At 36.3% G+C, this 25,094-nt stretch overlaps 1 protein-coding gene across 4 annotated transcripts in view; it reads left to right on the top strand.

Moving 5' to 3' along the window:
• BZW2 (basic leucine zipper and W2 domains 2) overlaps positions 1-25,094 on the top strand; it is a 58,354-nt gene that overhangs the window by 11,494 nt on the left and 21,766 nt on the right. For all 4 annotated transcript variants that reach the window (XM_027102581.1, XM_027102583.1, XM_027102585.1 and 1 more), the window contains 4 exons: positions 6,815-6,879; positions 15,500-15,676; positions 19,856-19,959; positions 23,197-23,262. In XM_027102581.1, the coding sequence (XP_026958382.1) occupies positions 6,815-6,879; positions 15,500-15,676; positions 19,856-19,959; positions 23,197-23,262 (412 nt within the window). The remainder of the gene's footprint in view (positions 1-6,814; positions 6,880-15,499; positions 15,677-19,855; positions 19,960-23,196; positions 23,263-25,094) is intronic.

The following is a 25,094-nucleotide window of genomic DNA, read 5'->3' on the forward strand; positions in this document are numbered from 1 at the left end:
ACTTGAAATATTGTAGGTATGCAATTGTTATCACTATCCTGTTGTCTTGCAGACAAAAGTTCGAAGGGTCTTAACTAGAACAGAGGTTTTAAGACATTTTGCTATTAAGATACCCTGAAATGTTACATTTGAGGAATGAGTTTTCTAAAAGCCAAAGTATGTACAGTGTGTGTAGTTGAAGGTGTGTTTGTGTTTTTCAAAGTGTTGAGACATAAGAATGACATCAGCAAGATTAGGCCATCTGGGAAGCTGAGTGGGGCTGGTCAGTTGCTGGGGGAAGGGAAGGGCCTGGGAGAGATCCCAAATGGGGAAAGTGGAAGGGCCCAGAGAAGGACATGTGCTTGCCCCAGGGACTGCTTACAGAGTCCCTTGAGTAGATGGCATGAATTGATAAGCAGAGTGAAACTATTTCAGAGTTAATTTATACTTCTTGAAAGTTTTTGAAAATAACTTCATTGAGATGAAATAAGTGACATTATGTAATTGTCTTTATTTCAGTGAAGAGGTTGTACATTAATACTTAAAATGTAATTTCTGGAATATTTTTATTTACAGGGAAGCAAGAATCATTCGAAAATAAGATAAAGTTTAAGAAGTGAAATCAATTTGGAAATGTCATAATGAAAATTTAATCACGATGCTTTTATGTCTTCTTAAGGCAGATTTAAATGAATATAGTTAACTCAGTGTACTTTTTTTCACAACACAATTCCTTTGGGCTTTGATCCCTCTTTCTTAAAAGGTCGTTGCTTAGCACAATTTAAGTTCCTACCATTAATGTCCCTTGCTGGAAACTACTGTTGTAAAATTTTGAGGAGAGAACTATAGTTTAAGTTTTGTGCTTTTTAAGAAAGATATCTTTGTTCTTTTATATCATTAATTATAAGAATGAAGAGGATATGAATATAATAGTAATATTTTTGTATTAAAGAAATATTTGAATTTATTTAGAAACATTTTTCTTTTATAGGTAGGCTATTTGTTATTTTAAATTTTTAATGTTTTTTCCATTATTATAAATACTGAAACTTAGATAGAATTTTCTAGGAGCTATAGTGAAGTTTGTTGTAGAGGCTGGGTGATTTTGAGTCCAGAGAGGCTGTTACAAAATCATGGTAAGGATATTGAACAAGCTAATGTTATTCTGGACAACAAAATTGTGTAGTGTAATTATAGGCAAATATTTAGCTTATCACTTTAGAATGTTCATAATTTAAAGTTTCACAGAGCAATTTAATTTTGTTTTTCTTTTGAGAGAAGGATGCTACAATGTTATCAACCCAAACGATCCCTAGATATGAGAACTTTTTGTACAGGAGTTTATGATGTTTGTTCTTGCAGTTTTAGCTTTAATGGAAAGGAGAATAGTTTATAATTATGGGCAATTTTTAGTTTTCTTTTATGGTAAATTACTTTACCCATTTGAAATATAGAATAAAAGGTAGTTCTTGAAACTTACTCCTAAACACAGAGTACATCCTGAGAACGTTGCAGTAAAGTGGGTCAGTTATATTTTGCGTTTTGTGTGCTGGTGTTATTGCATCTTTATGACGCACTTTATACTTTGGGGATAATATTGTTGCCCTATAATTTTTATTATCTTAGAATCGGAAGTCTCTCTCTTCCCATTGTCTTAAGTAATATTGACGGTACAAAGAGAGTTTCACTTTGAAGTTTGGTACTTTTTCTTTTCTTTCCTGCTATAGCCACATAGTTTTGAAATTTGGGCAAAATGCTCTGCAGAGCTACTTTATTTGAAAAATATTAATTAAAAAATTCCTATCCTTTGAGTGTGTTTTCACCTTTTTATCAAGTTTGTGTGTTGGGCCGTAGGGAATGCTTTAGAACTGGGTTGCCTGACATAATAGCCACTAGACACGTTGGCTATTTCAATTTTAATTTTAATTAATTAAAATTAAATAAAATTAAACATTTAGTTCCTCAGTCACACTAGCCGCACTTCAAGGGTCCAATAGCCACATGTGGCTACCATATTAGACAGTGCAGATATAGAACATTTTCACGGTCACAGATAGTTCTGTTGGGTACACCTCTCCAGGATGGGTGTTGGCAAACTGCAACCTGGGGGCCCATTCTGATCCACTGTTTGTTTTGTAAATAAAGTTTGACTGGAATACAGCCATGACCACCTATTTATATATTGCCTATGGCTGCTTTCAGGCTATAACAGCAGAACTGAGTAGTTGGAACAGAGACCATGTAGCTCACAGAGCCTAAAATATTTTCTTTCTATCCCTTTATAAAATAAGATTGATTCCACTTTAGAGTATCCATAGTTATAATGTCAAGGTTGTTTGAATAGCATAGTTATTTTATGTGTAGCATATATTAGTAATATTAAATGCCTTACATAAGGCAGATCATCATACTTCAAAGATGAGCCAGACCAGAAGAACAGGCAAGAATTTTGTATCAGGCCAAATCGCTTGATTACTAGTTGAGAACAGGCATCCACTAGTAGGGACAACTAGAAGGTACGACCTTCTGTGATAGGTCAGACACTTTCCAGAATGGAGAGAATTAAGGAAGAATACGAGGGAAGACATCATGCAAGGTGTCAATCTACTCAGGGTGGGCAGGGCAAGTGGCAGAATTAATACACAGTAGCCATGAGACCCTTCAGTGCTGCTGGCCCATTGTCACACTTGGACCCAGAGTCTGGTTGGGAGTAAGGGGTGGAATATGAAAAGAGCATGAGGGCAGTTAGAAGATAAATAAAGTGAGGTGGGGCGATATTTATCTAATATGTTAGACTTAAAAATCTTTCAATTAAACTTTTCCATTTAGACTTAAATAGAAATTGATTGAAAAATGTCTATTTCATTAATAAAGTACCTGCTTTCTATTGTTTGGTTGATTGTATCGCTTTAGTATTTTTATGGCCTTCTTTTATCTTCTAAACTATCCAAGAAATTTAGTCTCTTAGATGACGTGTGAAATACTTGAATCCGTTTTGTTTTACCACTTTACATACAATTTTTTAAAATTCTATTTTAAGCCGTGGAGCTTTTTCATTTTGGTGGGACATAAGCTTCTTTTCTTTTTATTTTTTTAATAATTTATTTTTATTATTTATTTTAAAATTTTTGACTGTGTTGGGTCTTCGTGCATGGGCTTTCTCTAGTTGCAGCGAGTGGGGGCTACTCTTCGTTGGGGTGCACAGGCTTCTCATTGTGGTGGCTTCTCTTGTTGCAGAGCACAGGCTCTAGGCATGCGGGCTTCAGTAGTTGTGGCACGTGGGCTCAGTAGTTGTGGCACGTGGGCTCAGTAGTTGTGGCACGTGGGCTCTAGAGTGCAGGCTCAGCAGTTGTGGTGCACGGGCTTAATTGCTCTGCGGCATGTGAGATCTTCCCGGACTAGGGCTCGAACCCATGTCCCCTGCGTTGGCAGGCAGATTCTTAACCACTGCACCACCAGGGAAGTCCCATGAGCTTATTTTCTATGTGAGTGTTTGGGTTATAGTTTCTATGGAAGTGAAATCATCATGATTTTAGTTGATTTCAACTTGTAAGTTGTAATGCAGTCTAATAAAAGTGAGCTTTTGGGCTTACCTTGTGGCTCAGTGGTTGAGAATCCGCCTGCCGATGTAGGGGACACGGGTTCGTGCCCCGGTCTGGGGAGATCCCACATGCCACGGAGCGGCTGGGCCCGTGAGCCATGGCCGCTGAGCCTGCGCGTCCGGAGCCTGTGCTCCGCAACGGGAGAGGCTACAACGGTGAGAGGCCCGCGTACCGCAAAAAAAAAAAAAAGAGTGAGCTTTTGACCTTGGCCTAAGAGAACTGCCTTTGTTAGTCTTCCTTTGTTACTTTCCCAGGTTTAAGCCAGCACAGTTTCTTAGTCATCTTCCTTTGTTACTTTCCCAGGTTTAAGCCAGCACAGTTTCTTAGTCAAAGTGTCCTTGCTCTTCTTCAGCCAGAGCTTCAGTGAGTGCCTTATAAAGGCTGACCCTCACTGGAGCAGATTATAATGTAGCACCAGAGCTAAATTTAGAGGGAAGCCAAGCCTCTACTCCAAATAGTAACAGCTAAACGATAGAGACTTTTGGTGAACAGAATATCTTCATTTAGTCTTTCAATACCAGTAGGTGAGTCTCTGTGTTTGTTTGTTTTATTTTGGATGTTGTGTGTGTCAAAATCTTTGCATACTTTTTTTATGTTTATGTGTTCTTTTATTATTTTCCACATAGACTATATTGAGGTTGTGTAAAATAAGCCTGCATAACTCGGCTATGAAGAAACAAACTTTTGTATTTAGAACTAAAGAAAATATAAACAGAGCTAAAGAATTTTTAAAATAGAGTAATTCTCTCCAGTGTAGGCTGTGTTTGGTAGTAATTCCCCATTAGCAGGAAAATAGAAACAAGGTGTAAAGATAGAGTTAATTAGGGAATTCTATATGTTTATATTCTAGACGTTAAAATAAGTCTTTTAGAGGGGGCTCCCACTTTAAAAATATTTTTAAATTCTAAAATAAAAACATCTTTGGCAAAAAAGGAAACTCCTTCCTTGCTTGTTCACCTCCTGGAAGAGTTTCAGGCTCTATTTTTGGTTTTGTATCTCGGTAGGAGACCCAAACTCTTTAACAGATATTTTTCTTCGCTAACCCAAGAAAATATTTTGTATGGTATTTCAGTATTTGTTGTGTTTTGGGAGGTGTGGAAATATTAAGGAGAACACACACACACACACACACACACACACACACACACACACGTATATTCATTACTTGTGCTCCAATAGAAATGTTTGCTGGTACAGAGTGAATCTGTTGAAAATTCCAACAGGGAAAATTCTGAATGAAAGAGTTTTGCAGTGAATATAAATAATGCATTAGAAACTCTACTTCCAACATCTTTCAAATGAAATGAGATTTCATTGATTAAAGTTATTGCTTTTGTAGTTATTTCACTGTGCAGCTGCTGCCCCATACACATACAGCAATCAATCCCTTCTCTATCCTGGTTAGCTAGGTGTGTCCCGCTGTTGTTTCACCTGTCACATTGTACTGTAGATGTTTGTATTTTATCTCTGCTGGGCTCTGTGTTCCTTGAGGGCTTGGAATCCGGCTTAGTCACCTTTATATCTCCAAGCAGGATGTAGTAAGTTCACCTTATAGGATTGATAAAAATTCTCTCTACTTAAACCATAAAAGATATTACTTTGGGGCTTTGTTACTTTATTTAAAACATGTTTTTTTAGTTTCACTTTAAAAATGGTGATTCAAGTTTTCAATGATAGACAGATTGATTTCTATGTGAAAATAGAAGTTTCTCTTTTTTCATGGGGTTGGAAGAAAGTTTTAGTACATAAATTGAATAATAATTTTTCCACATTCTTGAGGATTTTTTAAAAATTTTGAGATATAATTAATGGTATAAGTAATGGAGAAAATCTAGACATTTTCAAATCACAATTTTAAAAATCTTTGAAAGATAATTAAATAATTTGCTTGACATTATCTTAATCATTTGGTCCTCGTAATTTAGGCAATCTAGACATATTTTCAGATTGTAATATTTATGCCAGCAAGGTTATTCTCAGTTTGTAAAAGGTCTTTTAGAGCAGATTTTTCACTTTTCTAAAAGATCATTTTTGATATTTTTAATTATACATTAAATCCAATAGGAGAATTTAAAATACCGAAATACTCATCCTCTGAGGTTAAGCAAACAAATGAAAAGCTTACTAACAGTTTCTTGTATCGTTCTTAAATGTTCCTTGCCTAGAAAAGGAAATATTACGTGTATCCCCCTTTTTAACCGAAAAATTATGCTTTACACTCTTTCATTCAACTTGCTTTTTTCCTTTAACAATTTTACTTGAACATCTTTCCATATCAGTGCAACAGCTTATTTGACAATTATTTATTAAATTTAAATGCTTACTCTCAGTATTGTTTTAGGTGCTAAAGATACAGTATTGAGTAAAACCTACAAAATCCCTACCCACACGGATGTTACTCTTGGGGGAAATAGACCATGGCAAACAGATGCTAATGAAATGACAGGGTCTGCTGTGAGCTATGAAGAGAAATAGAGCTAGATGAGAGGGAGAGAGAGAGAAGGAGCTTTGTTAGTCAGGGTGGTCTGGGAAAGTCTCTGAAATGGAGGCATTTGAGTGAGTGCAGAGAGTTAAAGCCACGTGAATGGCTTCCCTGGCCCACTGGACTGGAAGAAGCAAAGAGGGCAGTTGGCTGGAGCAGTGAATGATGGGAAGAGGTATACGTAGGAAACATAATCAGAGAGGTAGCCAGGGCCATATGTAGTACATTGGATATAATTTATTTTGTAAAGCTTCGTAGTTCCATTTGATGGCTTATTATAACTTATTGAACTAGATAGGTTTATGAGTATTCAACTTCCATTTTTTTATGCATCCAACAATGTTGCAGCTAAATCCTTTTATATATACACATACACGTATATTTGCATACTTGTGTGGGTATAAATTGTAAAGGAAAAGTTATACAAATTCCTTGTAAAGGAATTGCTGGACCATAGGTTATGCACATGTAAATATTTATAGATATTCACCAAATGCTTCCCAAAAGTATTGCATGGAGTTTATCCTTTATATCAAAGTTTATGTCTGTGGTTATTTTCCTTGTGTCTTTTGTCCACACTAGATATTATTAAACTTTAAAAGTTTTGCTAGTTCAGTAGTTACAATTATCTCATTTTTAAAAGTATATTTAGTATGTTAGTATATTATATTTAGTCAAACATATACTTATTAGCTATATATTATATCAACTGCTTCTTTGAAGTGCCTAATCTTACTTTCTTTGTTTTCAGAAATTTTATGAATAAGCATCAGAAGCCAGTGCTAACAGGCCAGCGGTTCAAAACTCGGAAAAGGGGTAGGTAGTGTTGTGTGTTTGTGTGTGTATGGCAGGGACGGGGTTGGGGGGAATGTGTGTTTAAAGTTCTAATCAAAATATAAGGTTGGTGAATGTCAAGTTTAACAATACAACAGCCAGTTATTTTACTAGCAAAAGCGAGTTTCTTCGGGAAGAGCCCAGAGGAATTGCAGTTCGGGGTATGTGAACTATGGGGCAAGTCAGAGAACAAGGAAGAGGAACTTGCTATTATAGGGAAAAGAGGGGAGTTGAGAGGAGCTATAATAACCCAACTGTCCATGTGAGGAAGCTGGGAGTCCAAAGTATGGAGGCTACTCATAGGTTGGTCTGGTACATTCTCTGATTGGCTGGGCTGTGGTTAGGTGGAGAGAAGTTTTCTTCTTCCTTCTGGATAGTTAAGTAGGCAACACCTTTCTGTTGGAGACTAGAGAGGAAGGCATAAGTATCTTCCTGTTTGGAGTAATTGATGGTGCGTGGCAGGGTATAAGAGCTCCCCCTACAGGCCTGCCCGGACTCCAATTTTAGCTGAAATTTCTTAATTCCACAAAGAGGAATTGGGATTAACTTTGTTTCCACCTAACCTCACTAATTTCTGTCTTTTGAGCTCTGACTGTAAAATCTGAAGCTGTGCATTCAAGCCTCAGAACCACCGGTTACTTAGGTGTTTGATTTTTGGACAAGTCATTTAACTTGTCTGAGCTTTGTGTCTTCATCTACAAAATGAGGATGATTATATCTGTTCAGGTTGCCTTACTGTCATGTGAGGCTATGAAGGCAGTTGATAAACTTTACTGTTTTTAACATCAGCGTTTGCATTTGGTTTTTGCTTTCTTTGTGTTTTTAAGAAAACGTTCATAAGCCAAGATAGTAAAACTAAGAGAAGAGTAAATTAGGGAAGACATTGAAGTGTTTTAGCCTTTTCAGAATTTAGAAAGTCGAATTAAATTTACTGCCCTAAATATCTGTAAAACTCAGGATATTTTCAGGTGTCTTTTATCGTGGGAAGAGAAGTGATATAGCCAGTTTGATGGTGGCTGGTACAATTTCTATATGTGAGTGACTTCTTTTTGTTATGTTCATCTTCCCATTCTTTTTGTGTACAGAATTTTTAAATCTTTTATAATATTTAATCAGTTTTGCATAATTATATAGAAATCCTCTTGGTTTTAAGAGCAGTTGAGTCAAAAGTTGATAGGGAAACTTTTTAATCTATTTATTTATTTATTTAGGCTGTGCCAGGTCTTAGATGCGGCATGTGCGCTTCTTAGTAGCGGCCTGCAAACTCTTAGTTGCGACATGCATGTGGGATCTAGTTCCCCGACCAGGAATTAAACCCTTGCCCCCTGCATTGGGAGCACGGAGTCTTACCCACTGGACCACCAAGGAAGTCCCAATAGGGAAACTTTTTAAAATATGAAACATGGTATGAAATTATTATGTTGACTGACACTGAGGAGAGTGACTGAATAATATTTAAGGAAGTATCATGTGTAAAGATAAAGGATGATTGAATATCTTTTTGAAGGCCTCATAGCTGATTATGAAGCAGAATGCCATGTAATGGTCATCGAGTGCTAAATTGTTGAATTGATAAGCTATATCACATGCCTTTGGCATTTTCAGCCAATGCGTGTAGCTGAAGTTCTCTTGCAATGCTGTGACTATGTAAGTAGCAAGTGTAGCCATGTAGAAGGAAAAGAATTCTCAGTACAATAGATCATTTGAATTAGAAGAGATTGCAAGAGTCACTAGGTAACAGTAAGGACTAAAATGCTACCTGCCAGAAAGCTTCACATTCCCACTAAAAAAATGAAAATTAAAAAATATTTTAAAAACCAAAAGATACGGTTATTTTGTATAGTATTTCTGTCTTATACTCTTTTTTATTTTTATCTTTTGCATCCTTGACTCATCCCCATAAGCTAAGTATAAGTATAGTCTGAACCACCTCCTTCTCTTATATTTAGCCCTCTTACAAACTGTGTCCCCACTACACAATGTGGATTGAAATCTGGCAGCAGATAGCAATGCAAGGTGCTGCAACCAGCGTACGTTCTTTGTCTCATTGTTTAAAGCCGTCTTGAAAAACATAAATGACGTCGATGATTTCCAAAGGACTTAATCAGAAACCTAGTTACAGTTAAGCTATTGTTGCGCCTAGTAATGTGATAATATTTAATGTATGCCCAACTGTCAGGTGAAGGAAAGTTTGCCATCGCCTGCCCGCTGAGGGAACGTGTTAATCTCAGACCTGGATCTCCAACTCGGGCAGCTTTCTTAGTGTGACGCTGATTCACGGTAGCTGAGCTCCAACGCCAGGAGAGGGCCCAAGGATGTCTTGCACAAGAGCAGGCATGATTCAGCGAGTAAACTGGCCCTTACGGTCAGTTTTCAGTTTTGGACTGGAAAGGTTGCCTCTACCACTGAAGTGGTTTGCCTCTGATTCATTTGGTGGGCAAGACTGTGTCTGATAGCTGCGGGAATACTCACAGAGAGCCACCCAGAAGTATGTTATCTATCATTTGTCAGTTGATCTAGATTTATATAACTCAGGTCTGTTGGGGATCAGAGCAGCACTTGGGCCATTTTGTGCCAAACTGCTGACTGGAAAAAAAAATGGAGTCTACCTCATTTTCTGCTTTTCATAATAGTGAATTGCATCCTGACGATTCATTGTGCTTTGGCTTTTCTTCTGCTAGTATGATGGGGCTGAATTCAGATAGATGGTTGGCAGTTTTGTAGAGCCAAGAAAAAAAATCTACGGAGGATATTTCAAGGTCATTTTAATAGGCTGTCTTCTGAAGCTCTGTCTTCAGTTTGTACCTATTTCCTAGCAAAGTTAATGCTCTTCCCTGCCAAATTAGTATAAAAATGTATTTCTTTTTGCTTAACATCAAAATTAAACATTATGGTAGGACACATCATATCGAACGTATCCTTTGTGAAATATGCACATCTTGCTTATAATATTTTCTCCAGAGAGATTATGTTTTCTAGTGTGACTTGGAGGAATCTGAAAGGATGAACCCTTCTCCCTTGAGCCATTGTTATGCTTAGTGAAATGAAATATTTAATAATTGAACTGGCCTCCCTCTAAATTTTGTGGAGAAATTGGATTAAAATTAGTGAAAATAGGAGAGAAAAAAATGACCAAACTTCAGGCCTCCAGAGGAACCACATACTCAGGTTTCTCTTTGAGGCTTTAGATCCGTTTTGGTGGTTTTAAATCACTCTTAGATTTGTAATAAGTGGTGTTAGGAACTAATGAGGTAAATCTTTAAATATATACGGAAGTAAATCTGTGTGTGTATAGTTAGAAAACCCATGATCGTTCTTATTCATTTACTGTAACTCAGTGACCTTCAGAAAGGGAGGGTAGATTGTTATTTGTCACTTAACACATTGGGAAAATGCTGTCTTAACCATTTACCATAGTTCTTAGAGAAAGCAATGTATTTAGATAACTTACAGGCGTATTTGAGTGTCGGAAATAGGCCTGTTTCTCTGTGTTTTGTGAGGGTGATTATGACTGACTCTTCAGTGTCACACTTGTGATTCACCAACACAGTGTAAATGTGAGACCCTAATTGTGTACTTCCTACCTCAAAGGAGTTTTGACCTGCCAAATGGAAACTCAAGGAAGCAATGGCATATTTTCGTTAGGATTTTGTTGGTACTTCTGCTACACTGTCCTCAAATGAAATACAAATCATATACACTGTTGATTGTTTCAGATGAAAAAGAACCTATGGGTAAAATATTGTCTTGTTTCCCCAAACTTCCAGTAATGTTCTTGCCATTTTCCTGTACAGGAATTTAGTTTTCCTCTAGATGGACACTTATCTTAGCAGGTGGGAGTTTTGCTTTTCATCCTGCAAGAGAATTATTAATCCTCCCAGGCCATCATGACTTTTTAAGATTCCTAAGCTATACTTGATCATTTTGACCTAGTGCATTATTACTCACTGTTGAAATATGTCTGGCCATGATGTGCTGTCTTCCTCCTTTTACTTTCCCTCTCCCTTAGCAAGTCTTTTGGAAAAGTATAACTGGTGGATGAGGGCCTTTTTACAAAGAAGAGTTTTTAAGTTGTCTCTTAGATTCAAAACAAAACTGTCTGCATGAATTTGTAGCTTACCTTATTGCTCAACTTATATTTTCCAGTGTCTTGAATTTATAATTTTCAAACCACCAAAGTCTGTTCTACCACCTGAGTCAATGTCAAAGCATGTTGGGGTGCCATTGTGCAGATGGCCTCAGTTGATTTTGGGAGCTGGTCACGAGACTTAATAAGCAGCTCGTGGTCTTTTCACTTCTCATGCTTTTGTGTTCAAGGAGAGGGAACTTCTTCCCAAGGTGGGTGGTGAATTACCCTTTGGCTGGACCCCGAGTAGGGGATGATGCTTGCCAATGAGTTCATCCTGTGGGTCACAGTTACCCACTTCTTCCGAGCCCCGTGATCTGCGCTTCTAGGGTGCCCATTCTCTCCCTCCCCCGCTTCACAACAAGACCCCAATTATGTTTTTCCTGCGGTCAACATTTGCATGTTCTTGGCTGCATAATGTTTTGCTTATGGCATCAAAAGGACTTTTATCTCTCGTTCATGACGAATAGTGTTCAAGTTAATTTACATCTGTCTTCATGGTATCTTATGCTGCGTGACTCTGACTGGTACTGGGAATGCCATTCTTCTCTGTTTCTGAGGCTGTGGTATTAACCCCTTACAACACATCCCTTCTGTTAGACTGTAGGTAGGCAGTCTGTACAAACCAGGCAGCTGCTGTCTGGTTTTTACATGTAGTTTTTAATTGTTATCAAAGTCATGCGTGTACGTGGTTTAAATAGTCAAACAGTTCTGCAAGACCCCAGCGGAGCTCTTTCTACTCTAACTGCTTCTTTTAACATTTGCATTCCTGTGGCCAAATAACACTCCTGTATGGCTGATGCTTGATGTTTCTGTTGGAGGTATTCTAGATGCATTTCCTCCTATGGGACATGAGGATTCGGCTCTTTCATGCCTCACCCACCTGCAAACCTCTTCTCGTTCTCCGTCCTTTCATTGTATCAGTTTTAGCTAGACTTCTGTTTAGGGTGTATGTTATTGTGACTTGGTACATGTTCTTCAGAGCTGAGCTATTATTTGATTTATTTTTCTGAACACCATTTTCTCTTTGGATTTAATGAATTTAATAATAATCAAAATTTTTTTTTTTTTTTGCTTAGTCTTCTGTACCTTAAAACTAGTCAACCCCATCCTTTCCCTTGTTATGTAAATCTCTTAATATAAACACTTTAGGAATTCTAACAATGATATTACATTGAAGGAATTCTGACTATGTATCATATCATATTGTATTGAAAAACCCTCTTCCATTTGGTTTGCTCTCTAGGCCAACTGTCCAGCTGTTAACGTGAAATGCTTGAAATGTCCTTTCACCACTGTCCTGAAGAGTACTGTTGTCTGTCTCTTAGATTTTTTTCTCTTTTTCCTGGGATCTCATGACTTACTAAGATTGTGAAATCGTGAGTTATTCTCTCATTTCGGTGTGGTGTCTGTTTCAATCGCTTTTAAAAAGAGTGTATCAGAAACATAATTTTTGAGGCCTTGAATGTCTTGAAATATGTTTATTCTGCTCTTATGTTTGATTAGTAGTGTGACCGAACACTGGAATTCTAGTTTGGAAATTGTTTTTCCTCATAATTTTGAAGGAATATCTTCAGGTTTCTGGTATTTCTGTTGCGCAATTCAAAGTCATTCTGTTTCCTGATACTTTATATGTGATTTGGTTTTTTGCACCTGAAACTTCAGAGAGTTGCTTTATTCCCAGTGTTCTGAAGTTTCACAGTAATGAATGCACCTTGTGGATCCACTTTCAGTCCTTGTGCTGGGTCCCTAGACAGTCCTTTATTGGGAAACTCATGTCCTTCAATACTGTAAAACTTTCTTGAAATTTTTAAATCCTTTCCTTTCCTTTTTAAAAAAATATATTTTTATTCACTTATTATTTGGACATTTGACGGGTCGGCTCTTTTTCTTACCCTTCTGCTCCTATTTTGTAGGTGTCTGACTTTTTTCCCAGTTTCTCAGAGATATTCTCAGCTTTCTCTTTTAACTCTTCAGTTGAGTTGGTATGTTTTTCTGTCATATTTTTCATTTCTAGGAACTTTTTCTTTTAATTCATGAAATGTTTCTTTTTCTATAGCATTCTTTTCTTCTCCTCCTTCTTCTTCTTTTTTTTTTTTTTTACAGTTGCAATATCTACTATCTCTAAAGACACATATGATAGAATTTTTTTTCTTTTTTTAACTTCTGGGTTCATCTTTTGTCCCTCTCTCCCCATATGCAGACTCTGCATAAGGGGGGGAAAAAGGTGAAATCCTTTGAACTGAATCCTACATACTTAGCCTTTAACCTAGCCTTTTTTTTTTTTTTAACACCTCTTCCGACCTCTAGTTTGCTAGCTTCACATTTTTTCAACAGCATATGATCTTTATTTTGTTCAAGATTTTGCTCCAAACTGACCTTCCACAAGACGTCTCTCTAGAGTCTGCTGAGGAGAGGAACTTACATAATATCTGTACCTCTAAATCCTCTGAAATACTTCAGGGTGTCTACAAAGTCAAAACTGTTTTCGAATTAAATACCCAGATATCATTTGCCCCTTTCACACATTCTCTCATGAGTTTACAGTGGGTGGCTACAGGTTGTGTGATATTGCAACAGATTGCATGCAGCATGTTTGGAAATCTGTCTGCCATTAAGCCAGACATTAAAGAGATTTGCAAAAGTGTAAAACAGTGCCTCTCTTCTCACTAAAATTTTTCATGTAATAAATAATTTTATGCTTTAATTTCTGTAAAGTAAGTATCTATAGATGTAACCTCCATAAACAAGAACTCTTTGGAATCTTTAATACTTCTGAAGGGTGTCAAGGGGTCATGAAAACAAGAAGGTTGAGAACATCTGCTCTGAAGCTGGATATCCAAACGTATAGCTCACGATAGTTTTTAAATATTTAAGTATGCTGGAATAATTTATCTTGTTAAGAAAAAAATTCCTCCAGGAAATAACAAGTATTTGGTGATGATGTGTAAAAAGGAGAACCCTTGAACAGTATTGGTGGGAATGTAAATTGGTGCAGCCACTATAGAAAACAGTATGTAGGTTCCTTAAAAAATTAAAAATAGAATCACACATGATTCAGCAACTCCACTTCTGGGTATTTATTGGAAGAAAATGAAAACACCAACTCAAAAAGATACATGCACCCCAATGTTCACTGCAGCATTATTTATAATAAGCCAAGATATGGAAACAACCTGTCCATTACTCAGCCATAAAAAGAAGGAAATCCTGTCATTTGTGACTACATGGATGGATCTGGAGGGCATTATGTTAAGTGAAATAAGAAAGGCGAATTCTGTATCATCTCACTTACGTGTGGAATCTTTAAAACAAAAACAAACAAACAACAACAAAAAAACAGCTCATGGATAACAGATTGATGGGTGCCAGAGGCGCACTGGTGGGGACGTGGTGGGGAGGGGGCAGTGGGTGAAGGTAGTGGTCAAAATGTACAAACTTCCAATCGTAGAATAAGTAATGAGGATGTGATGTACAGCATAATAACTCGTTAATAATACTGTATTGCACAAAACAGAAACAGACTCACAGACTTAGAGAACAAACTTATGGTTATGAGGGGGGAAGGTGGAGGGAGGGGATAGTTTGGGAGTTTGGCATTGACATGCACACACCACTATATTTAAAATGGATAACCAACGAGGACCTACTGGATAGCACAGGGAACTCTGCTCAATGTTATGTGGCAGCCTAGATGGGAGGGGAGTTTGGGGGAGAATGGATACATGTGTATGTATGGCTGAGTCACTTTGCCTCTAAAACTATCACAACATTGTTCATAGGCTATACTCCAATATAAAATTAAAAGTTAAAAAAAATACTGTATTGCATACTTGAAAGTTGCTAAGAAAGATCTTAAAATTTCTCATTACAAGACAAAAATGTGTGACTATGTAGGGTAATGAATGTTAGCTAGACTTATTATGGTGATCATTTTGCAATATATACAAATATCAAATCATATTGTATTCTTGCAACTAATATAATATCATATGTCAATTATATCTCGATTAAAAAAATTTAAAAAGAGATACCCCTCTTGATTTTCTTCCTCCCAATCTTTATTTTGTTTGTTTATATATTCTCCCTTAATCTTAAGTGATTCTCCCTGCATCATTTTCTTTTTCTGTCTTAAGTGGAACAAAATTTTAAGTTTTGATTGTTATACTTTATTGTTTATCAGATAGATAGGGTTAGTAGTTTACATTGGCCTATCCTATGAGTGACACAAATGATCAATCATCAATTTTTTAATGTATTAGATAGAGTGTGGCCCCTTTCAACAGAAATAAATTGCTTGAATAAATATTTAAACAAGGGCTTTAACATGAAAAACTAGTAGAAAAACTTAATCATCCTTCAACTTTTAAATAATCATACTATCAAATAAAAACCAGTGAACAAAGGAAATGTATGGTTGCATTTGGGAATATGTTGTGTAAGTAAAAGGATAATTGTATTCTGTATTTATTTTAGATGAAAAAGAGAAATTCGAACCCACAGTCTTCAGGGATACACTCATCCAGGGACTTAATGAAGCTGGTGATGACCTTGAAGCTGTAGCCAAGTTTCTGGACTCTACAGGCTCAAGATTAGATTATCGTCGCTATGCAGACACACTCTTCGATATCCTGGTGGCTGGCAGTATGCTCGGTAAACCATACATTAGAGCACCTTCTTGTAATATTATGTGCTTTCAATTCTACTGAAAGATTTTCTTATGAGGTAGAATCTTTATAAGCTTACATTTATGATAGTTGGTAAAAAAATGTAAATGGGAGTCTCTACAACTTTTACCTAGATTACGATTTAGAATGGTATTAATGTGGCTATGAAATGATTGTTAGTTAAGAGAGGCATAGCATTGAGGATTTTTGTTGACATACAACATGATTGGCCCCTTGACTTTAGATAAAAGCCAATTTTTCCATGTGTCCCTAATATTTGAATGTTTCTGAAGTGGACTTAGGAGGAGTAATTTCTACAGTAGAGTATAACTTTATGTTTGTCATCTAGATCCTTCCAGTATATATCATTAAATCCCAATTGCCATAGCACATTTCTTTTGAGTCCCACCCTTTTTTTCTTTTTCTTTCTTTCTTTTCTTTTTGGTATAGTGAGCAGTGAGATCTAACTGTGTCAACAAATTTAAAAAGAATTCGCATTAAATTTAATTCTCATTAAAATTCATTTTATCCATAGAAAGCCATCTACGAAATATAGTTTAAATCTAGTTTTTAAAAAATCCTTGTAATTGTGAGTGTATAGGTAAAAGGATTAAAGATAGAGAAGTTTGGAAGTTGTTAAAGACAGATAAAAAGCAAAATAAAAACTATGTCTTATAGAGCAGGGACATCAGGGGAAAAGGCTTCAGAATACTATTTAAGTGGTATGGTATATTGTTCTAAATGTTTATTAGGTATCACAACCACCCATTTTTCCTTTCATAGTTATTCTTAGAACTTGGTTTTCATAATTAGTTCCTATGGTAACCATAAATCACTGGAAATTGTCAGATCCCCAGGCCAGTGACTTTCAGCTGCCTAGGGGACCTTCGCAAATGTGTGGAAGTGTTTTGGTTGCTACAAAGACTTGGGAGTGGAGGCCAGGTATGCCACCTACTTTGCTATGCAAGGAACATTCAGTACAATGAAAAATTGCCCTGCCCAGTGTGCTGTGAGTGCCTTTCATTGAGAAATGCTGCTTAAGCCAATCTACTTTAAGCCAGGGTGTATACATACATTTTTAGGTAGAGCTACCCTTTAATTCTTCCCTCTGAGCTCTTAGATCTATCTGTGCTGGTACATGGTCCCGTTTACTTTCAGACCCCCTTTTGATCTGAACTGCTGGTTTTCACTACGTACCAAGTTTATTTTGTTGTTATCATTTATGAAAGTCTCAGTTTATCCCTGTAGATAATTCAAGTCCACGTATAAAAAGCTCTTTATCGTGTGCTCAAATCCCAATACACAGAGATAGCTATTGTTAATATTTTGGTTAATTCTTTCCTAGAAATCTCTTTACCAAAATACATAAACTTTTGAGAATGGGATGATATTACACAAATGTGATACTCTACATGCTGTTTTATATTTACTCTGCAGTATGTTGTTGCCTTTCATGCCCATGAGTGTTATGTTACCTTAGATGATTCTAAAAAGAATGAAAACCATAATTAATAGTGAAGTTGAACCTTTCCTGATGTGATTATTGGCTTTTTCAATTTCCTTAGTTATGGTATACTTTTATCGATGCACTGGTAAATTGTATGCAAGAATAGTCTTCGGTCGGTTTTGGTTCTTGCCAAAGTCACACATGACTTCACCATTCAATTCAACGCACGCTTTTCAGTTCTTAGTGCCTTCCTGGCAGCACTGTTGACCCTTTCATCATTCGTGAAATGCTTTCCTTTCTTGCCTTACGTGGGACCATTTAGACTCCCTCCTACCTCTCTAGTTGCCACTTCTCACATGACTCCTAGGTTTCCATACTTGTCCCCTTACATATGTTTAAAATTATATGCTTTACATTGATTATCTCAAGACTTCATTTACCATCTCTATAATGATGATCAACAAATTTATATCTGCAGCCTAGATTTCACTCCTTCACACCACACCTATCCATCCAAAAGAGGGGAGGGCAAATGTTTGGTACAACTTACGAGCACAGACAGTACAACCCCAGATGTCTACTGAGGCCAGACCTATGATATAATGAATAAAGTCAGCCAGGTGCATTCTTTTTATATAAACATTTTGTTTACAAATGGAGTATGTAAGAATTTTCTTCACACCCACAAAAATATTTACCTTCCCCTGTTATTCTTGAGACAACAGTTACCTTTGTTTTTCAGTCGTACCCTTTGAAGAGTAGATACAAGAAATACTTTACTTTTCTCGGGGCTTCCCTGGTGGCACAGTGGTTGTGAATCTGCCTGCCAATGCAGGGGACACGGGTTCGAGCCCTGGTCTGGGAAGATGCCACATGCCACGGAGCAACTAAGCCCGTGCGCCACAACTACTGAGCCTGTGCTCTAGATCCCGTGAGCCACAGCTACTGAGCCCATGTGCCGCAACTACGGAAGCCTACAGCCCGTGCTCCACATGAGAGAAGCCACTGCAATGAGAAGCCCGCGTACTGCAATGAAGAGTAGCCCCCACTCTCCGCAACTAGAGAAAGCCCGCGCACTGCAACGAACACCCAACACAGCCAAAAATAAATAAATAAAATAAATAAATTTATTTTAAAAAAAGAAATTCTTTTACTCCTAGTTTGAGAAAAACAGCAGGATCACCAAAAGTTTTAGAAATGGCAATTCATACTTCGTCCCGATATCAGGGAACAAAATTTTAAATGTGAGGTGTAGCAATATTATCAATGTGTAACAAATATTTTCTTTTGTAAGGGATTGCAATTTTTAAATCTTACCTCTTAAAAGAAAAGACTATAGTTTCAAAATCAGACTTTTCAGTTATGTAACTTCTATCAGATAGGTATCATTAGCCCAGGGTTTTTACAAGATTATCATCTTAATAAAATTTTGTTCCAGGTGGTTGTATTCATTACAAAGAGCTAATTAAGTCTTGTGCATAAATTAATTGCATGAGAATAGACTCCTGAAGGAGCAGACTTTTCTAAAAACTAATTTACTTACAAAACTGTATGCCGGAGCCTGTAAAAAAGTTGGTTATGTGTAGCTCATTTCATCCAAAGATCTGAAATATGACTCAAATCAAACCACTAAAATAAATAGAGTGGCCTATACAAGTGTATACTCTGCAAATACTTGTTGAGTATATAATAGTTATTACTCTAACTTGGCTTGCTCAAATTTCTACCCTTATTCTGATAAAGTAGAATCAGAAAACAAAAATACCTAGTGTTCTGACTCTGGTCTTCTAATCAGCCAATGTTTGTAATGACCACCATTGAAACTTACAGGAGGAGCCTTTGAATGAGGAAAATTGAGTAACGGAAAAAAGGCATTCTTTTGGTCTATCCATTTATTCCATGATTACTGTATAGGCCATGGGGAAGAAAGATTAGAGAGGATAAAATACACTCTTTCCTAGCCAATGCAACTGCTGGGTGATCAAATACAAATGACAAGGGGTCAGGGTGTATACTGTTCAACCCTGTGTGAATAACTGAGTTGGTGGAGGAGGGAACATTTTTAATGCCTACTGAAGTAGAAACCAGCAAGATCTGTAAAAGCCAGGTCTGGGCAGTTCCAGTATTGGTGAACTGGAGTCCAGCAAAATATTATCAAGCATGAAAAGTGAATCATGTCCCAATGTGGGAAAACATCAGGAACTGCACTGAGAATAATCAAGTTAAATTCACTGAACAAATGTTATTGTTTAGCTGCCATGGTTAAAGATATACTTTGGAAAGAACCAGACTTGTAGTGGTAGGATCTAGTGAAGGCAAGTATATAGAGCAACAATCTCATCATACACTATGGTAGGAATAGAAAATCGAACAACCACTTTGCATTATGTTAGAAATGTAAACAAATCATAACATGTACGCATCTTTTATAAGTAAATTAGTTTTTAGAAAAGTCACCTCCTTCAGGAGTCTATTTTCATGCAATTCATTTATGCACAAGGTTTAATTAGCCCTTTGTAATAAATACAACCACCTGTACAAAATTTTATTAAGACGATAATCTAAAAACTGTGTGTGTCTACACATGCACATCATTCTATGAAACTTTATGTGACGTCTACCTTTATTGTTTTCCTTGATGTGCAGGAATTGATCTCTTCTGCAAATGCTCTTCTGATTTCAGCATCGTCCTAATGGTCATTACCTTTCCCTTTTTAGCCCCTGGAGGAACACGCATAGATGATGGTGACAAGACCAAGATGACCAACCACTGTGTGTTTTCAGCAAATGAAGATCACGAAACCATCCGAAACTATGCTCAGGTAGAGCCTGTCACTGAGAGATTGTTGTACTGGAAGGGAAACATTTGAACAGGATTTAGGAAAACATTAGGTTCAGAAATTCTACAGGCCACTTTCTAAATAGGGATATTAGATAGGTCTTAAGCATAGGAAGAGATACTGAATTGCATTCGTAATAACGGACATTAAAGCTTCACCAAAGTAGAGTTTCTTTACCTTTCACCTATAAGAGATATGGGGAATCATAATTTCTGGTGGAGTATATATTGGTCCAAGCTTTAGGGAGAGCAGTTTAGCACTATCTTTCAAAACTAAAACTACACATTCCCTTTGACTCAGCAATTCTACTTCGAGGACTTCATCCTGCAGACAGTGGCATGTGTAAAGTGACGCAAACAGCGACAGTTATTATAGTGTTGCTTGTAATAACATCAAAGGATGAAAACAATATATAAGTCAATCCATAGAGTTTAGTAATTCATATTAACAGACTCTCAGGTAGCTGTTTAAAAGAAAGAGGCAGGAAGAAACTTGTAATACATAAAACCGATAACGGATTCATATCCAGATTAGATAAAGAACTGTAAGTCAATAAGACAAGGACAAGCAACCTATTAGGAAAAGACTTACAGGCATTTCAGAAAAGAGGAAACACAATTCCTCCAAAAAACAAAGGAAATGAGTTCAAACTCATTGAGAAAATTTCAATTAATATCGAGATACCCTTTTGCATTCATTAGATTGTGAAAATTAAGAAGTATTTAGGCCCTGGTGAAGATCAGGAAGCGGTGGTAGTGTAAAATGGGACAACCTTGTAGACATTACCTTCTAAAGCTGAACATATGTGCATTGTGACCAGCCAGCTTAGGGTTGGTGTGTTCCTATTCTGATTCTTTCACTGACTCTTCTTAAAAGTCAGTTTTTATTCCCATCTAAACCATGAAGGCAAGTCCCAGGTCAACAAGTCTTCTTGTTTTACACATTTCATTATATATATATATATATATATATATGTATATGAAAAAGGCCATAGGAATCCCTGGCACCTACGTGATTTCAGATGCTAGAAACTGTCTTTACTTTGTTTATTAAAATGTGTAAGGCATGCTAAGCTGAGTAATTTGGGATATGTGGCCATTAAGAATTTAAACTTCAAAAATCATTATTTTAATCACATGCTATTTTAGCATAGATATTTATTCCCCTTTTTTTATATTTAAGAAATGTGTAATAGATAAAAACGAAGGAAATCTTTAAAAATGGACCAAAAGCTTAAGCACGTGGGTTCAGTGGATGATGTTCTAACCTGTCCTCTCTAAATCTGTGCTTCTACTGTCTTATGTCAATGGCCACAAACACCTTGGGCCAGGTGGATACTGAAGCAGATGTTCTCAATTCAAAAGCTGTTCATTTAAAATTCTCTCTCGCCTTATGATATATTAGATAAGTACAGTTCACTGAGGATCAGAATTTCTGAGTTCTGTTCCTGCTCTGATACTTAGTAGCAGTTTCCAGGTCTGTCAATGATGTTAACGCCTGCCTTACCTTCCTCAGAGGATTTTTGTTAGGATTAAATTAATGCAAGTACAAGGTGTATTATTTGCTGTTTGAGTCCCACTGGGAAAGAAAGATAAGAAGGCCTGGAAGAAAAATCAGTACTCTACTATTCTCATAAAATTGAAAAGATCTATATAGACTTAACCTCATCATTATTTCTAAATAGGATAGTTTCTTTTACTTATGATTTATTTTTTCATATGGAATATGTATATTTGAAAGAACTTTTGATACATTATTGTTTCTAAGTTTATTAAACATTATTATATACTGATAGACTGACAGAGGTCAATGGGGTAGTCAGGGAGAGAGATTAAATTGAGAAAGGTATTTGAGTGGAAGTTAATTGTATAAGTTAATAATAAGAAGTTAATTGTATATTGAGTGGAAGTTAATTGTATAATATAAAGGTATTTGAGTGGAAGTTAATTTGAGTGGAAGTTAAATGTTAATTAGTTCATTGAAGAGTACTTTGGTAGTATAATGACTTTTGCTTTCATATGTAAACATTTACCTGTGGGGATTTGGATAATCATTCTTGGATAAGGAGAATTCTTTTTCCTGATGATAATCACACTAAGAAATATGTGAGTGCTGGTGTAAGTTGAAAATCAAATTTGTGGGACTTCAGTATAGTTTATTTATTTTTTTCCTTATTGCATTATCAATTCCCTCCTGGCTCACTTTTCTTTCCTCATAAAGGGCAACACTATAATTTTTACTCTTGAACTCCATCTTGATCACATTAAGGAAGAAACACAGAGTTTTAGATGAAAGTATATCACATGGGTATAAGAGAAAAGAATTGTATTCAGAAATCATTTTGACACTTATTAAAATAATATTTATAAAATCCCCATTTAAATAAGAACATTGTATTAGTCTGTTCGGGCTGCCGTAACAAAATACCACAGACTGGGTGGCTTAAACAAGAGAATATTATTTCTTGCAGTTTGGGAGGCTGGGAAGTCCAAGATCAAGGTGCCAATGGATTTGGTTCCTTGTGAGGTTTCCTTTCCTGGCTCTTAGAAGACCATCAGTCCTGTCAGACTAGGGCCCCACCCTTATGACCTCACTTAACCCTGTCCCGAAGTCCCTACCTCCAAATGGTCACATTGAGGGTAGGACTTCAACATATGAATTTAGGAGGAACACGAACTCAATCCATAACAAACATCATTCCTCTTAAAAACAGTCCAGAATTCCACTGACACAGTTGCAAACCCTGCTTGAGAATTCTAACTAGATTGTGGAGGCCAGTAATCTTTATTGCTCATCTGCTGAAATCATGTTTGTGTTCACCTGGAGTATAATCTCTCCTGAACTCTGATCTCCTCTTCATCATATCCAGCGTGTAAGTGATTCTATCTATGATCCCCTTAGTTTCAGTTATTTTCAATCTCTACATCACACAGTTTTAAAATTATATTCATTTCATTTTCATCAAAGTTATTTTTGGTTCTCACCTGTTACATTCTCAAATGAATTTGTTTTATTCTACATGTGCATTTTGATCCTCTTTTTCCCTCAGGTCATAATAACTCCTTGAAATGCTGATAGTTCTCATACCACAGTCTGAGAATGTTTAACTACACCTTTTTATTAGTGTAGACCCTTGTAGTTAGGGTGAGTTTCTACACCTCCTTCTATTGCCTTTTAAAATTGTTCACGTAATATTGACTGGTTCTCTTTTATGTTTAGGTCTTCAATAAACTCATCAGGAGATATAAGTATTTGGAAAAGGCATTTGAGGATGAAATGAAAAAGGTAAAAATTCAACTGTAATGCTCTGTTTGCTAAAATGATGAAATGAAGAGGGACAAAAATTTTGCTTTTATAGTGATGGTCCAGAAGTACCATGGACCTCTTAAGTTTTTAATAAATGTTTGTTGAATGAAGGAATGAGTATGACAGATCATTAGCTAATAGCTGTAGAAAGAAAACATGATTAGCCTAGAATTTTTCCTTCATGTTTAATGTAAGCCAGCATGCTTTGTTCAAAGGAATAACTTTACAGAATATGTAATTAGTTAAAGCTTGTGAAAGAGCATAGCACAGCAGCTAATACTCAGTAAAATTCCTTAATTTTAGAAGATACAGTTTAGCAAAGGGGATAGAAGCACGTCTTTGGAAATAGTGTCTGGGTGTAAATCTCAGTGGTTTTTCTCATCTATAAAATAGCTGCAATAAAAGTACATACTTTATGGTTGTTGTACTAATAAATGAGATGAGCTATAAGGTACTTAATACAGTAATTGGCCTCTAATAAGTAGCCAAATAAACAATAGCACCTTATTAAAGAAGCCCTCTTTTCAGAAACTGCAGCATGTTCCTCCTTCTAATTTGTAGCTCCTCTGTATTTATATATAGCAGTCACTACATTAACTTGTTACTCTGATTTTAGGTATATGCCTAAATTATAAACCAAGAGAATAAAGAAATCATCTACTTTGTTACTTACTTTGTTACTTTGCAACATCTACTTTGCTGCTTACCTACTCTTACTTTCCTTTGTTCAAAGTGGTTCCATGTATAATGAAGAACATCTAAACAGTAAAATCATTGTTTTAAATTTACATTCTCCATGACTCAACTTTCACACTTAAAAGAATCCTTCAGCATGGATACATACAACTATATGTATAAAGATGTTCATCACAGTATTGAGATGTAACCCAAATGTTCATGGTGGGAGATGGGTTATTAAATTATGGTCTCTCAATATAGTGGAATAATATGCAGTCATTTAAAGAATGAGGCACAACCACGTGAATTGATAATAGAAAATGTCTATGATGAATTGTTGAGTGAAAAAGCAACCATTTGGTAGAAGTTTAACCTTAGGCAGGTCACTTAAGTTCTTTGTGCCTCAGATTTCTTTGTCTTAAAGTGAGGATCAAGACTTTTGTAATTATTAATACACATGAAGTGTTCAGAAGACTGTCTGCTTCACTTAACAAGTTTGAGCTATTTATTATCAGTGCATAATTCAGTAGAAGCATGTGTATATGCATCTAGTTATTTATAAAATGTAGACATATATAATTGCATTTAGAAATCTGAAAGAACACGTCAGACTGTTAATAATGTTAATTGTAAGGAAATAGGATTAAAGAGGAGATTACTCACATTTTTATATTATTCTGTGTTGTTAGATTTGTTCTACTAGCAGGTATTACTTTTTTTAACATGAAAAAACATTTAAATGGATAAAAGTGGTCCATTATATTGATAGATGTTTAGAAAATAACAAGTGCATCATTAAAATAGAGGGATAGATATGACAAAAAAATGATGTTAAAGCATTCAAATAAACATCTTATCATTTTGCCTAATAATATCACTCATGTTTTTCTTTTAGTTCATTTGAACCTTGAAAACTTTCTGTTTGATTCATTTGATGAACATGCTCTCAAGAATTATTTATTTTTCACAGTGTATCCTTTTTTTTTTTTTTCTGCGGTACGCGGGCGTCTCACTGTTGTGGCCTCTTCCATTGCGGAGCACAGGCTCCGGACGTGCAGGCTCAGGGGCCATGGCTCACGGGCCCAGCCACTCGGCGGCATGTGGGATCTTCCCGGACCAGGGCACGAACCCAC

Source organism: Aethalodelphis obliquidens, unplaced genomic scaffold (assembly GCF_003676395.1).
Source record: "Aethalodelphis obliquidens isolate GAN/ISIS:26980383/991018 unplaced genomic scaffold, ASM367639v1 scaffold5, whole genome shotgun sequence".
NCBI lineage: Eukaryota > Metazoa > Chordata > Mammalia > Artiodactyla > Delphinidae > Aethalodelphis > Aethalodelphis obliquidens.